Source organism: Trichophyton verrucosum, assembly GCF_000151505.1.
Source record: "Trichophyton verrucosum HKI 0517 chromosome Unknown contig00037_1.f1.exp, whole genome shotgun sequence".
Classification (NCBI taxonomy): domain Eukaryota; kingdom Fungi; phylum Ascomycota; class Eurotiomycetes; order Onygenales; family Arthrodermataceae; genus Trichophyton; species Trichophyton verrucosum.
This window is the reverse complement of record NW_003315612.1, coordinates 84217-98777: the sequence shown is the minus strand read 5'-3', so window position 1 is coordinate 98777 and position 14561 is coordinate 84217. Positions and strand designations below refer to the sequence as shown.

Genomic DNA, 14561 nt, shown 5'->3' with positions numbered 1-14561 from the left:
GGGGAAAAAGGAAAGAAAGAGCTACTGATGGCCGTTCTAGAAAGGGATGAAACCGTCAGTGGGAGGAATATGAGGTTACCAAAGCAAACAGTGGATGCACTTACGAATAGGAAGTTCAATTCCTGGACACCCAGCCTGCCAACTTTAGAGCTTGCTTTTTCGTCTAGAGCGCCCTCTATAATCTGTCTCTTCTTATCTTGGAGAGCAATAATTCGGTCTTCGACTGTGTTTTCAATCAAAAGTCTATGGACCATAACAGGTCTCAATTGCCCAATACGATGAGCACGATCAATGGCCTGGTCCTCAATATATGGGTTCCAGAAAGGATCAAGGATAATAACTTGCGAGGCAGCAACAAGATTAAGTCCAGAGTTACCAGCTTTGAGCGAGACAAGCATGATACGGCAGTCCGGGTTATCGGTAAAGTCGAGGACAGAGTCGTTGCGGTCTGCTGGTTTCATACTGCCATCATAACGGCGGTAGTTCCAGCCTCGTCGGTTGATAGGAACCTCGATAAGGTCAAGAAGGGAAGTAAACTGGCTGAATATGATAGTCTTCTCATCCCCTGAATCACGTAGTGATTGTAGAATCTCAATTGTCTTATCGACTTTAGCACTGGTTTCCCATCGCTTATCAAGGGTGCGAAGGTATTTGCGTTTGGCCTTGATATTACGCTGGGCGTCCTTTTTCAACTCAGCAAGAGTTTTCTTAGGTTTGGCTTTCCCTTTGCCCTTTTTCCGCCTTTCCTCGTCTTTATCCCGGACGATGAAGCCATTGAGCGTGCCTCTGTTATCATCATCGCTGTCGCTGTCGCTATCTGCCGTATCATCAGCTTGGCTACCAGATTTTCCATCTTCAGCAGTCGTGTTTTCACCCGAGACATGGACTTTCTGGAAGGATGCATAGTCTGTAACCTTCTTGGGGTCAATCTTGGCCCGACAGGAAGGACAATTTACCTCTATCGTCCCATCATTGCCCTGCATCAACCCTTGCGCGGGATCTGAGATCCTTGCAAAGCACTCTGCACAGGTGCTGTGACCACAAGGAAAGAAGATAACCGCGTTTTCAGCCACGTCTATGCAAACCGGACATTCCAAAGCTTCTTGTGACTTGAGTCGTTCAACGACGGTATTGTCAAGCCTTTTTGCGTTGGCAATGAGGTCAATTTCTCCTGAATTGGTGACAAGATTGACTGCGAAATCATTAATTAGATGCGGATGGCAGCAAGCCTGGCGCAATCGCAATAGTAAAACAAGCACATTTGAATAATTTCTCCCAACAGTGCCAGCCTGGAGATATCTATTAAACTGAAGTTGTGACTGAGTTTCAAGAGCCTGGTAGAATTCCTGCTCATCTGAGCTGAAGATAGTATGCACTTTTTCAGTGACACGAGGTGGGAGTTGAAGAATCGGTTTTCCATCGATTTTGGACGATTTGGTGCGGCGGAGGAGGATTGCTTTGAGAATAGCCTGGAGCTTTTTCATAGCCGTACTTTGGACCGCGTTTGTATCATTTTTCAAAGGTCTTGTAAATGTGCTATTGAACCTCTCGAGCTTGTTGTACGGTCCAATGCGGAGGAAGCATATCAAGGAGTAGAGCTCTTGCACGTTGTTCATCATTGGAGTGCCACTCATACACCACCTGTAGATCGATTGGAGCTCATAGCATGCCTGAGCACTCTTCGTACCGCGGTTCTTAATACACTGTGCTTCATCAATGATGATTCGGTACCACTTGCTGCTTTCACCTAGTAGTGGCATATCATCCAGGGGTGAAATAGAGAGATTCTGATAAGCGATTGGATTTTCCTTTTTGAATTTCATCCACTGTTCCTTACGCTTGAGTTCAGATGCCAAAGTGCCAAACGTAGTCAAGACAACATCGTAACGCCGCAAATCCTGAAATTTGACTGAACGGCGCTCTCCGTGCAAGATGAAGACAGAGAGCTGGTGCTGAGAACCTGGCTTCAACATGCGGTTAATTTCACGCTTCCACTGTTGAATCAAAGCAACCGGGGCGATGATAAGGTTTGTCTTGCGCGCAGGGTCGGTACTGAGCCGAGAGACCATCAAAGCCAGTGCCTGGATCGTCTTCCCAAGGCCCATGTCATCCGCGAGGATTCCTCCCTTGTTGGAGCCTTCTTCCATTGATCTCATCCAGGCTAGCCCCAGTTTCTGGTGCTCCATAAGTGGGAATTTGAGCGCTTCTGGAGTCCCTTCACGGTTGAGGTCGAGTTCTTGGTCTGGACGAATGTTCTCGAGGAGAGACTTGAGCTCCTTTTTCATTTCATCGGGAGTCATCCCGTCAACGGCGTACATTTCCCTATTGTCATTAGTCATAGTAGCACGCTAGATTGTTACAATATTGGCTTACCGTAAGCTATCGATCTGTGACTTCGCAGATAAATAGGTATGCGATGCTTCCCTTCCACAAAGGCAGCCTGGTGGGCATTGGTTGGTCATAAATGGTCTCAGGGAAGGTGGATAGTTTAATTCTTCTAGACTTCTATTAAAGTCAAAGGTTCTTAGGCCCTGACCAAACATCTGTCCAAGACTGTGAACTCCCGGGAGTCGTTCGCTAGATCCCGCAACACTTGAATTTCCGTATGGATTTCCCTTGTAGGTTGGGGCAATATACATGGCCCTAGGACTGTTGCCGACCGCCCGGGACGGAGCCCGATTCGGGAATGAATTCGAGGAATCCTCCGCATCGCTATCACTGCTCAACTCTATATAATTATTTGAATTGGCACGCCAGGGTTCTTTACTCCTTGAGGCAGTATTTTGTGAGAATCCGGGCCCAAACGAGCGGCCGCCAAAGCTGGTTTTCTGCCAGGAGCTTGCGGAATTGCTGGCGTCTTTTCTCTCAAAGATACTGCTTCGCGAAGGAACCGGGAAACCCGATGACGACCTAGATGCTGACGCAGGCCCAAGCGGAGGGAGCACTGGCCTTGCCTGTTCGCTCATAGGACCAGGTGTTGATGCATGTCTTCCCAGTTGTGGTTGTGGAGTGAAATGCGGCGGAGTATATCCCTGAATCGGTGTTGGGTTATGCCGCTGAAGCATCGCTGCTGGAGCAGGAGGTGGAGGAGGCCGAAATACAATTTCATCCTGTTCATCAGATCTTGATGAATTATGTATTGTCTCATCCCAGGTCTCCTGCAAAGTGCGAGCAAACTCTTCGTCTCTGCGCTCTTGTTCCCGCCGTTCTTTAAGCCAGGCCTCAGCTTTGCGCTGCTCCTCCTCGAGTGCGATGAATTCATCATCTTCGTCTATACCAAAGAAACCAAGCAGATCAGGGTCGGGAGCAGTAGCGGAAGCAGGCTGGTTGGAAGGACCAGTGTTTCGTTGAGGAGAGGCCTGTCGACGGGTTTTCGAGTCGTGGAGTAGAGCAGAGGAAGTGTTGGGCGACGAAGGCGCTCGAGGCCGTTTTCGTGAAGGACCAGCTTCCATGGCGGCTACAGACAGGCGAGACGAGGAAGAGGAAGACGAGGAAGAGGCCTGATGTGCTGTTCTGTGCTGGGTTGTGGTGCTGGTAGTCGGTGGCAGCGGGGACGGCGCTCGATGGCTTCCAGCTGGGGTGTGGTTATAGCTGAAAGTGGTCTCGTCCTCTGAATCCGACCATGAAAGCATGTCCTCAATCTCGCCTGAGTCCATCTGTTGGACGGAGTGGACTCCGCAACGAGAGATCTTATCTCAGCTGCAAGCAGTCAAAGATCCTGGTTCCTTTATGCGCCTCTTTCCGGCGTATCGCCTCAGCCATACACACCACAGGGTAATATGCGGCTCAAATTCCAATGTTGGTCATCAGCGTATCAAGCGGGCGACTCGCTGGACCAGCCGTCACTTAGCTCGGGTCCTAGACACGATGGACAATTAGATGATTTCGCATACAGAAAGTTCACTATCCAGCGTGTTTCAGGCCAAACCTTTGGAATGTCTGGAATATCTGTGTGGATGGCCCTCACAAACCTGCTGGCCTGTCATAAAATGACATCGTCAGCTCATCATCGATGATGAAATCTTTTTAACATTTATTATATTTTATTATTTAATTATTTTTATTTTTAATTTTTTTTTTTTCCATTTTTTTCTTTTTCTTTTTCTTTTGTTGGATTTCTTTGGTTTTTGGCTCGAAATCCTCAAAATGTCTGGCGGGCGTTGAAAGTATGTAAGATGACTAAGCAGAGGACAGTTCCCAGTAGCACATTTGGCACTTTTTGACACCTTTTGACATTTTAAATGGCTGTGGGTGGCTTCTCTGTATCGCCTGATCATTTGTACTATGGTGGAATAACTAACTGGATGGCGGAAGTGATGATTTTATTCAGCAATGCTGACTCTTCGACAGCATAGTAACAAGTGACACTGCACAAGCTACTACTATGGCTGATACGGGTACTTATTAAAGCAAAGACACACACATACATACACATGCGCATATATAATTCCCTCGAGACTTTACGTGCCGAGAAAGGAAGCCATATTTTTCATGTTGCCGATCTTTCTCCGAACACATATAAACGGAGGACTTTAGTTCGAATAGACGAGAGTATTGAACAAAGCAATGATGTCATCATTCAGATATCAATTTCTACCAGATATGAATGATAACCATATCCAAGCTTCGAAATAGCCACTCGCTCAGCATATCCAACCCAATAGCATTTCCAGTTACCTTTGAACCGCCTCCGAATATCAAATTGTTTGATCTATCAAATAACAAGGTTCTCAAGAAGGTTTCCAGGGGTAAAGAGTGTGCTTAGTCATTAATTAGTAAGCTCCCGAAAGAATATTAGGTAAGACATGGCCTTATCACGTGCTACCCTTAAAGTTTGTCCCACCGCGTCCATCCAATCTCATCCCAAAAGGGAAAAGGAGACAACATCAAAGATTTCGTCGCGTTTAACGACATGATTCCTGTTATTCTTGGTCGAGGCCAGATGGAATGAGAGCTGTACAACCGTGGGATAGCTGGATGCTGGAATTCCGGATTGGATTCCTTGGTGAGGCTTACGGAACACGCCGACTGGTGGAACCGTCGATCGCGTGAAGAACAGCAAGACCTATTATGTAGGTAGGACTGGCTGTTACGATCACCGCTGCTGAACCGGGCCAGCTCAATCATATGATAACGATACGATATTCCCTATAAGGTCGGACACAATGTTCAGCACTACTCCGTACGGAGTACTCTGTACACCTTATCAAAGATGGAGCAGAGATAAATTGCATCCTTCTCGCCGGCGCGATGCTCGGCCGTGTTCATCCGCGTTAACGGCTGCAACCACTTAACGCGGTGTCGCGTCTATTCCGCCCTTGCGTCAACATCAACGTCCTTGTTCAAACTCAGTCAACCGCGCCTCGTATACGCTCGACCAATAAGCGCCAAGAGACGTTTCACCGTCGTTCCGTGCTCGCGATATTCTCGCGCTTCTGCTGCACCTCGAACCTTCGCCCTGGCAACCAGTGTAGCTTTGCTGATCGCTAGACCAACCATGGGCGCGTTGCTCCAAGGCAACTGGACCAGGCCAAGTGCAAAATATGCAGACAGTGCATTCCGGATGGGTCCGCCCGTGCTTCTCCCCCTTCCCCGCCCTCGGAAAGATGTTTCGTTGCATATTCGAAACATTTTCCCTTTTTTCCCTCTTTTTTCTCCTCCCTTTCCGAATTTGTTTTATATATGATACTACATCTATATCGATGGCAAAGGAGTATCTGGCATACTCCTGATATATTTATGAATTTAATGACTGTCATGACATTGAAACACTGAGGATTTACGATCAAGGAGCAACGGGACTATATTTACTCTGGTTTGATACCTGCAGGTCCAAGTGGTAGGTGCTTTTGCGCATGATCCCTCGCCAGGAACCGCATGCAACTGACGTGTTCAAAGGTGAATTACAACCAACGGTAATTGCATTAATTCTTAACCCTCAAGCAGAGAGTCTGCCAGTGAAAGGAAAGGAAGGGGAGAAATAAGGAAAAAATGCTACCAAGTGCATCTTTTATTCGTTTCTGGTCTACAGACTTGACAAGAGATGCATTCCTATCCCAGGTGTCGAAGGAGGATCTCGCCAACCTGCGGCTGGTCTGCCATGACTTCAGCGTCCATGTTGAACCGATACTATTCTCTGAGCTCAATGTCTCCTTTCGAAGTAGCACATTTACCCGACCAGCTCGCATGGATGCCCTGGAGCGCATTGGAAGACATGTTAAATCTTTGAAACTGACTATCTCACACTCACCATCAACTTTTCTGCCGCCACTCCTAGATCCTAATACTGGAGAAGAGCAAACTTTTGTCTATACGCCACAGGTCTACCCATCATCGCCATTTTCATCACGACTGAGTGGACCAAAGTATGGGACATGGGAAATGACTGATCTACTGACAAAGCAGTACCCTCCGCTCTTCCATGCAGCCACGAACATCGGCTCTTTTATACGTGCGTTCAAAGCACTGGATGGCCTCACCAAGCTTACTCTGTCCTGTCCGAACCAGTCTGCCCCCCACCGCTACCGTCGTAGTGTGGTAGACTATGCACTGATCTCTATACGCTGCGCTGTGGAGCACAGCCCACTGCCGTGTCTGGCCTCTTTAACTCTTCTTCCCATGCATCCGGGGGCTTTGCTCTACTTGCGACCAACCGCTGTAGGAATTGGTACGTCTCCTGCCTCATGCAAACGCTGGAGACGGATAACCGATCTTCATATCGAGATGGATGCCTTTCCGTACAGTGGAGGTGAACCAACGGACCATCTGAAATTTCTAGATTCATACCTCCAGTGCTTCCCGCTGCTGAAGAGGCTCAAGTTCCGCTGGCTTGGCGCAAGGGGTCCATCTCCACTGTCTCTGTCGACGGAGCCATGTCTGACGACAAACAAGCAGAATCAATTCTCATCTGCACAGCCAAAACGAGTCAAGGCACTTATCTTCCCATCCCTGCATAGGCTAGAGATCGAGAACGTCCATGTTGATGCATCCCAGGTGTCATCCTTTATTCGCAACCACCGTAATGCCCTGCGCGAGATCAACTTTGAAGCCACAACGCTACGCTCAGGGACATGGGATGATGCCCTGGCACCGCTGGCCCCGTCACCAAAGAAGGCAAAGCCCTCACCGTCACCACCACCCCCGGGCCAGAAGAGCGTGGCAACTAAGGAAGTCGAAGTGATGGATGTCCCTCTTGTCTTGAGCGCAGCTGGTATGGAAATCAAGCAGCTACAACGACTTGTCCTCGAAGAAGCCGGACGACGCAAGAAAGGCCGTCGAAACAAGACTGGCAGCAGCATCCGCCTGTGGGGAAGAGGCAAAGCCATATCGACTGTTGGATCGGGATCGACAGTCTCGGCTGGCTCAGGAACTGGAGCTGGTTCCAAGATCGGGTATGGCCAAGTTCAGCTGCAGAAGGCCACGGACCGAACAAGAGAGCTGTTGGGGTGTGGACCAGAGCATATGAGACGGTTACTGAGGGCTTCAGTCCTGCGTGTCAGGGCTTTCTAGGCCCTTCTTCTGTCTTTTATTCTTTTCATTTTTCTTACCCCTCTGCCGCGCTTCTTTTTTTGTTTTATTTTACTTTTATGTTTATAACGGCCATTCTTTACGACCCTTTTTTATGTTTCTACTGAGGTACCTTGTGGCTTCTGGTGTGGTGGGAGTTGCAGCATCCGAGAGCGTCTGGGGAACCTCGGCTGTTTTTCTTGGGGGCGGAAAAGGGAAATAAGGGGAAATCTGGAGTAACTATTAACGACGACGACGAGGGCTGACTGTCTTTATATTCTTGAGCATGTATGCTAAATCTATTTATCTATATCTAGTTATTTAGTTATTATTATATCATTATGCTTGTTGCTAGCTTCTATATATTGGTTCATTGTTGCCAGCCACGGGTACCTAACCAACGAGTAGACATGAGCTCCAGCCAGTTATTGAGTAGCTGACCACAGCGATCAACATGCAGAATCTATCGTCTCATGTGTATATTTTCCCTCGGCGAGAAGAAACGAACATGCGACATGGGAGAGACACCAGAATAAGCAGAGGAAGATCGACTTTCACGACTTTCACGACTTTCACATGCACGCGATCTCCTCGGGCCTTTTGCTGTTACGGGGAAAAACGACGGAGGCCCCATAACTATAAGATGCTTCCTCCGCCTTCTCTCCTCGCCTCCTCTCGACATCTCCCACAGCTCCAGCTCTCGACCGTACAGACACAGGACTCTTCTATCCCAAGCAGCATCTCCCAGCTACCGCCATCATGTCTGTCAAGATCGGTGAGTTTACTATGCCTGGACGAGCCGCCTGGCTGAAACTTCATCATACATACTGACGAAGGAACCACCAGACTCTTTCCCTTCTTCCGCTGCCTTTGACCTGATCAACGACACGCTCAAGGCCAACCCCAAGGAGCGCGAGGCCGCCATCAAGGCTGCCCAGGGCATCTTCGCCTTCACCCTCACCAACGAGGCTGGCGCCACCGAGAGCTGGTACCTCGACTTCAAGAAGGACGGTGTCGCCTGCAAGGGCGCTGCTCCAGAGGGCGGCAAGGCCGATGGTGAGCTGAAAACATTCGCATACGCACAGGAATCGCAAGCCCTCAAGTGCTAACAAACCTGTAGTCACCCTCGTCCTGTCCGAGAAGGACTTCGCCGGCCTCGTCGCTGGCACCGCCAACGCCCAGCGTCTCTTCATGGGCGGTAAGCTCAAGATCCGCGGCAACGCCATGAAGGCCATGAAGATCGAGCCTATCCTCAGCAAGGCCAAGGCCAACACCGGCGTCAAGGCCAAGTTGTAAATACTCTGCCTGTTGCTTTCCGACCTGCTTTTTTTTTTTTTATATATTTCACGACGAACGATAAAAATGGGCGATATAGCCTGAGGACCGAGGAGGATGACACGCCCCAGGCAATCTCAGCAATTATACTCCGGAGCGGAGAACCCATGCTGGAGAAGGAGGATCTGTTCTATAGACGACGGAATGTGATGTGCTGGTGGATATTATAGGCTGTGTATATCCTCCTGAGCCGGGAGTTCTTCCTCTGTACATTATCATCAATATAATATCCATCTTAGACTTGTTTCTCCTGTCTCTGTCTCTGCCGCCAGAGACATGTATATCCAGTGTCTCTATCTCTGATTCTCTACCACGCTATATAACACATTCCAAATCTCCTCCATCCTGACCTCACTGTCGCCTGCCTTAAATCAACTTTCTCACTGACACGACTGAAGCCTAACTAATTAAAAAGAAGAGAGAAAAAAAAAAAAAAAAAAAAAAAGCTGTCCACTGGATGACTAAGCTTTTTTCCTCTCTGGGTCACGGCGTTTGCGACTGGTAGAAAAGAGAAAACTGCACGAAAACTGCACTCGCTCTCGTCCGCGTCGCCGTCGATGCGCCGACTTCTCTCTCGTCCTGTCGCGGTTTGACCAGCTCGAGACATCGAGGAAACACCTGCTTACGCCCGGGATATTGTCGATTCTCCTTGTCCTGCCGTTCTCGTTGCGCATCCTCGCTCGCGTTGATTAAAAAAAAGTGAAATAAAAGTCGTTGGCTGGGAGACATCCTGCGCCTGAAGAGGCTGGGATAAATACACGAGACACACCATACCCCTTCGCGGCGGCGGCGGTTCATGACGCTGCTGTGTTAGAAGGGTCCGCCGGTGAGAGAACTCGATAGAGAGTCTGGCCAGCCAGCTTGCTTGCTTGGTCGCTATAGAGTCAATGAAACGAGCTCCAACGACACAAGGGGGACCGGATAGAGGATTCGAGCCAGAAATGTCTTCCAACGATGCGCCCAAGCGGGCGACAGCGGCTCAGATAGCCAACAGAAAGTAAGTAGAGTGTATCTTTTGTACCTTTCATAGTGTCTTTCTGTCTCTTTTATGACGTTTCTCTGCTTCTGTGGTGGCTGGGCGAGGACTGCTGCTATTGATGATACCAACAACACACATTCGGCTTCAATATCACCACCAGCACCCAGCACACAATGAAGATGGAGAGACAACAAAGCTTTGTATTGCCTGTTCCCCTCTCTTTGTATACGCTGTCCTATCCAGCCCCCTCGATGAAGTCTCAGTCTGTCCTCGTCCTGTGTGCTTGTCCTGTGTTGCAGGCTGGGTCTATATATTTTACCTGCTGCTTGCGCCGATATCAAACTCCTTGTCCTTGACATCTGCCAAAGAACTGCCCTTTCACCAGCTGTCTCAAAGCTCAGGCTCAAGTCCAAGCTCAAGTTCAACATCACCCCGTTTTCCATCTTCATTCACAAGTCGTCTTAATATCTTCGTTATTCTTCGAACCAGCAAGTTGACGTCACCTTAGAATCAAGGCTGCCCGAGAACGAAGAACTCGAGTCGGTTCCCCCAGTCTTCCACAGCCAGCCGCGAATCCTTTCAGTTCTGTGGGTACGGATACAACTTCTTCATCTGCTTTCACAGCTCCGTCAAACGGATTCACTTTCGGACAATCCCAGGGCTTCTCACGGCCTGCCACAGCCACAGGAACCTCAAACAACATACCGTCTGCATCCTCTAGCTTTGATAACAATCAAAGCAACACTCCCGGCACTTTTAAGCTCTTCGGTAGCCAGACTACTTCCGCACCCCCTTCTTTCGATTTCTCATCAAACAACGCTCAGCAAGTAAGCAATCCGTTCAGCAACATGAGCTCCAACCAGAACACCGGTTTCCAGGGCTTCAAAGGAAGCATGTTCAATATCCCCGGAGCTTCTCAGCCCGAGAACAAGAAACCTGAAAATCAGCAAAACGGAACTAGTGGTTTCTTTGGACAGGCTCCTGCGCAGACCAGTGCTCCTCTCTTTGGTGCTACGCCAACCACGTCTGCGCCTCTTTTCAACTCATCTGCTGGCCCGAACATGTTTGGACAGAGCAACAACAACAACCCTCCTACCAATATCTTTGGCTCTGCTACAATGCCGAGTCCTACCAAGTCTATTGGTGGTGGTGAGGCAATGCAAATGTCTCCAGATGGTCCAAAGTCTACGGCTGGTCAAGCCATGTTTAATGTCTCTGCTCCAGCCCCTCCTATCTTCAAACCTACCTTCTCGACCCCTTCCACTGGGTCTGGATCTATCTTCAATCTGGGAGGAACCCCCGCAACCACATCTGCTGGAACTCCAGCATTCTCCTTCAAGCCAACTGCCGGTACCCCTGCCCCGCCCGCATCTTCTGGTAGTTCGACCTTGTTTGGTGCTTCTAAGCCCGAGGAACCAAAGGCTGCTCCCGCTGTCAGCTCTGGTAATTTCATGTTCGGTGCTTCTGCTTCTACTCCCGCCTCCACTCCTTTGTTTGGGCAGCAGAAGCCAACTGAGGCTCCCCAGGCCACCACTACCACTGCTGCTCCAGCCACCACTGCCTCTACCACCAAACCACCCAGCATTTTTGGGGCAAATCCTTCTTTCTCTGCTGCTCCTTCGGGTGGCTCGCTGTTCAGTCATCTAGCTCAGCCGAATAATTCAGCGGCTTCTGCTTCTGCCGCAAATGGAACCTCCTCTATTTTCAGCAACCTGGGCCAGCCAAAGCCTGATACTACTCCCTCCCCTACGAAGGAAACCGGCTCTCTCTTTGGCCACCTAGCTCAGCCAAAGGCAGATGCTGCGCCTGCTCCAGCAAAAGAAACCGGTTCAATCTTCAGTCACCTTGCTCAACCAAAGGCCGAAACCGTCACCTCCCCAGCGAAGGAATCCCCTCCTTTGTTTTCCACTCCCAGCGCCTCTAAACCTTTGTTTGGTGCAGCATCAACAGCTACAGCTCAGCCTACCACCCAGCCTGCCTTCTCCTTTTTCGGGCAGACTACCAAGCCAGCTGAGAGTCCAAAGCCTGCTACGGCTACCACTGGAGGACAGACTCCTTCTATCTTTGCCTCGTCTTCCTCAAACTCTATCTTTCAAGCTCAGCAACAGCCTACTGCAACTCAGACTGAAAACAAAAACCCTACCCAGTCTGCTCCAATGTTTGCTGCCTCTACCAACATCCCCCCGGTTACCCAGCCAAAGCCAATGTTCACCAATTCTGTGAATGCTGGCACTTCAGGTGCTTCTAAACCGTTATCACCAACCTTTGGAGCTGCTCCTGTTCCTGCTCCAGCTGCCCCAGCTGAAGCTCCTGCTCCACCAAAGCCAAAATATGTAGACGCTTCCACTGAGACCGTCTTTGAAGCTTCAGTTACCATGGTGAACTTCCGTCCTACAGAAGCTGAATACCCGCCGAACGCTACGCCAGAAGTTCGTGAGCAATTCCTTCGTCTCTGGCGTCTCTCTGCCCTCAATGCCAGCTTCCAAGAAGAGATTGCCTCTGTGAACTGTTGGAGTCAAGACCTTGATCCTATCATCGGTCGTTATGTCATGCTTCGCAAGTTGATTGGCCACCCTCACCCCATCGTGACCCAATATATTCCAGCTACCCCGGGTAGTAAGCTTCCGTGCAAACCACTACCACCTTTCTCCGATTACGATGCGGAGTATGAGAGAGAGCGTGCCCAGGCAGCTGCTAAAACTTCTGTATCGAATGCCGATGCAGCTCCTTCCGGGCCGTCTGGTGTGTCACATAAACGAAAAGCATCTGACGCAGGAGAAGAGGACTCTACTTCATCCGACAAGACTGGCAAGCGGACCAAGTTCGATGCAAACAAAGAAAAGGATAGCGACGATAAAACTGACGAGGCTGGCGAAGCAACTCCATCCAAAACACTCTCCCTCTTTGCCAACTCCTTTGTTGCTCAAAAATCTCGTGTTTCGGCTGCAGATGGTGATGATGAAGCTGATGCTGAAGCCGATGCCGATGGTGCTAGCTCCGAGGAAAGCGAAGAATCCGATGAAGAGGAGGAGTCGACTGACGCTGAAAAGCAGGAAGAAAAGACCACTACTCCTTCTGTTTCTCCTCCCTCAACTTCAAATGGCGGTGGTCGTAGCCTTTTCGACAGAATTCAGCGAGATGAGAACGGTCAACCTATCCGCCAGGTGCAGGCTGATGAGCTTCGCGAGGAGGCTAAATCTTTAGCCAATGAGGCTAACGAGCTTGCTTCTTCTGTCATGGGAGGTTCGAGAACTGGTTCTCCTTTCAATGCTGGATCGTTAACCCCTCTCACCGGTTCCACAAATGACCTGGATAGTACCCGTTCTCCATCTCCCATTGATCCACCAAAGGCTAAAACATCTACACCATCCATCTTCGCCAATCTTGCTCCTAGCGGGTCATCTAATATCTTCGGTGCCAGCAATTCTTTCACATCTACATCCTCCGCTGGTGGGTCCAAGCCAGCTACAACCTCCAACATTTTCGGCGCACCACCATCATCCGCCTCGAGTTCTGCAGCTAGCGGCTCTGCTCCGGCAACCAGCATCTTCGCTGCTCCGTCTCCTACTTCTACTCCGCCACCATCTAATATCTTTGGCGCACCTCCATCTACCTCTGCGCCAGCACCGACTAGCGTCTTTGCAACCCCCTCGTCCGCCCCAACTCCGACCAGCAACAGCTCTCTCGCACCACCGACAACAAACATATTCGGCCACCTGAAACCTGGCAATTCCTCCGCTCAGCCAGGTTTGTCTCCGTTCCCACTGTCCGCAGCTACATCTGTCGACCCCAGCCCAGCCCAGTCTGATACAGACGCCACCAACGATCCAAGTGATGAGGTGGAGAAGCATGCACAGGTCGACTTTACTCGCAGCGGACCTGGTGAAGAGGATGAGGATGCAGTCTTCGAATGCCGCTCTCGTGCCTACCAGCACATCAACGGTCAATGGGAGGTCAAGGGCCTCGGGGTTCTCCGCATCCTCAAACACCGCACAAACAAGAAATCTCGAATTCTTCTCCGTGCCGACCCTAGTGGTTCTGTTGTCCTCAACACCAACTTGATGCCTGAAATTGACTACAAGCAGAATGGCACTGGTGTCCAGTTTATTGTTGCTTCCGAGTCAGGCTTCCAGCATTGGTTGCTTCGTGTGAAGACCGCTGAAGGCGCCTGCGAGCTGAGAAATTCCATGGAACAGCATAAGAAGAGAGATTAAACCAATACATCTAGTTTGATTTTTCCCTGGAGTCTCTGGTTATGCTAACGCGGTTTATGTGGTTCCCTTTGCTACTGATGCCCTACTTTCACCCTGCCTCTGTATTTTTGAATGTACTATCTGACCTGAACGACATTGATCGGACTTGTTACCCCTGTTTGCTTGTTCATTTCCTCTGTCCCACGTTTGACCCATATTTGCTGTTGCAGTCCAATTTGACGCAAGGAATACATATGATGTGATGGGTTCTACTCCTTATCCGTGCATGTACCCCCGTCCCGTTTATTCCTTTTCTTCAATCATGATGGTTGGGCCTTTTCAAAAAAGTTTCCTCGCCCCTTTAACCTCTGAATGTTAGTCCCCCTGATCTCCCCTTTTCCTTCAAATTCATCCCACATACTTTATCCCCCTTCGGTTTCACCAATCAGTTTACTCCTTTGACCCCAGGTCTCGATTTACAAGCATAGCGTTTACCCTTTTACTTCCCAAATCCCACATCCACATGCCGGCCTACCTCCATTTTAATA

General features: G+C 49.6%; 4 protein-coding genes across 4 annotated transcripts; 3 read left to right on the top strand and 1 right to left on the bottom strand.

The window, feature by feature from the left end:
- Window positions 1-104: 104 nt before the first annotated feature.
- On the bottom strand, window positions 105-3656 carry TRV_00519 (SWI/SNF family DNA-dependent ATPase, putative; the record flags this gene model as incomplete). Its single annotated transcript, XM_003025293.1, has 2 exons — window positions 105-2322; window positions 2374-3656. Coding segments are annotated over 2 exons (3501 nt in total), but the record flags the coding sequence as incomplete, so codon positions are not given.
- Window positions 3657-5991: 2335 nt separating this feature from the next.
- On the top strand, window positions 5992-7729 carry TRV_00518 (uncharacterized protein; the record flags this gene model as incomplete). The annotated part of the gene is made up of 2 exons (XM_003025292.1): window positions 5992-7445; window positions 7510-7729. 2 exons carry the CDS (start codon window positions 5992-5994, stop codon window positions 7727-7729), a joined length of 1674 nt encoding a protein of 557 aa, XP_003025338.1.
- A 420-nt stretch (window positions 7730-8149) lies between these two features.
- On the top strand, window positions 8150-8802 carry TRV_00517 (uncharacterized protein; the record flags this gene model as incomplete). The annotated part of the gene is made up of 3 exons (XM_003025291.1): window positions 8150-8281; window positions 8343-8562; window positions 8627-8802. 3 exons carry the CDS (start codon window positions 8150-8152, stop codon window positions 8800-8802), a joined length of 528 nt encoding a protein of 175 aa, XP_003025337.1.
- Window positions 8803-9938: 1136 nt separating this feature from the next.
- Window positions 9939-14034, top strand: TRV_00516 (RanBP1 domain protein; the record flags this gene model as incomplete). Its single annotated transcript, XM_003025290.1, has 2 exons — window positions 9939-10308; window positions 10445-14034. 2 exons carry the CDS (start codon window positions 9939-9941, stop codon window positions 14032-14034), a joined length of 3960 nt encoding a protein of 1319 aa, XP_003025336.1.
- Between the last annotated feature and the right edge of the window lie 527 nt (window positions 14035-14561).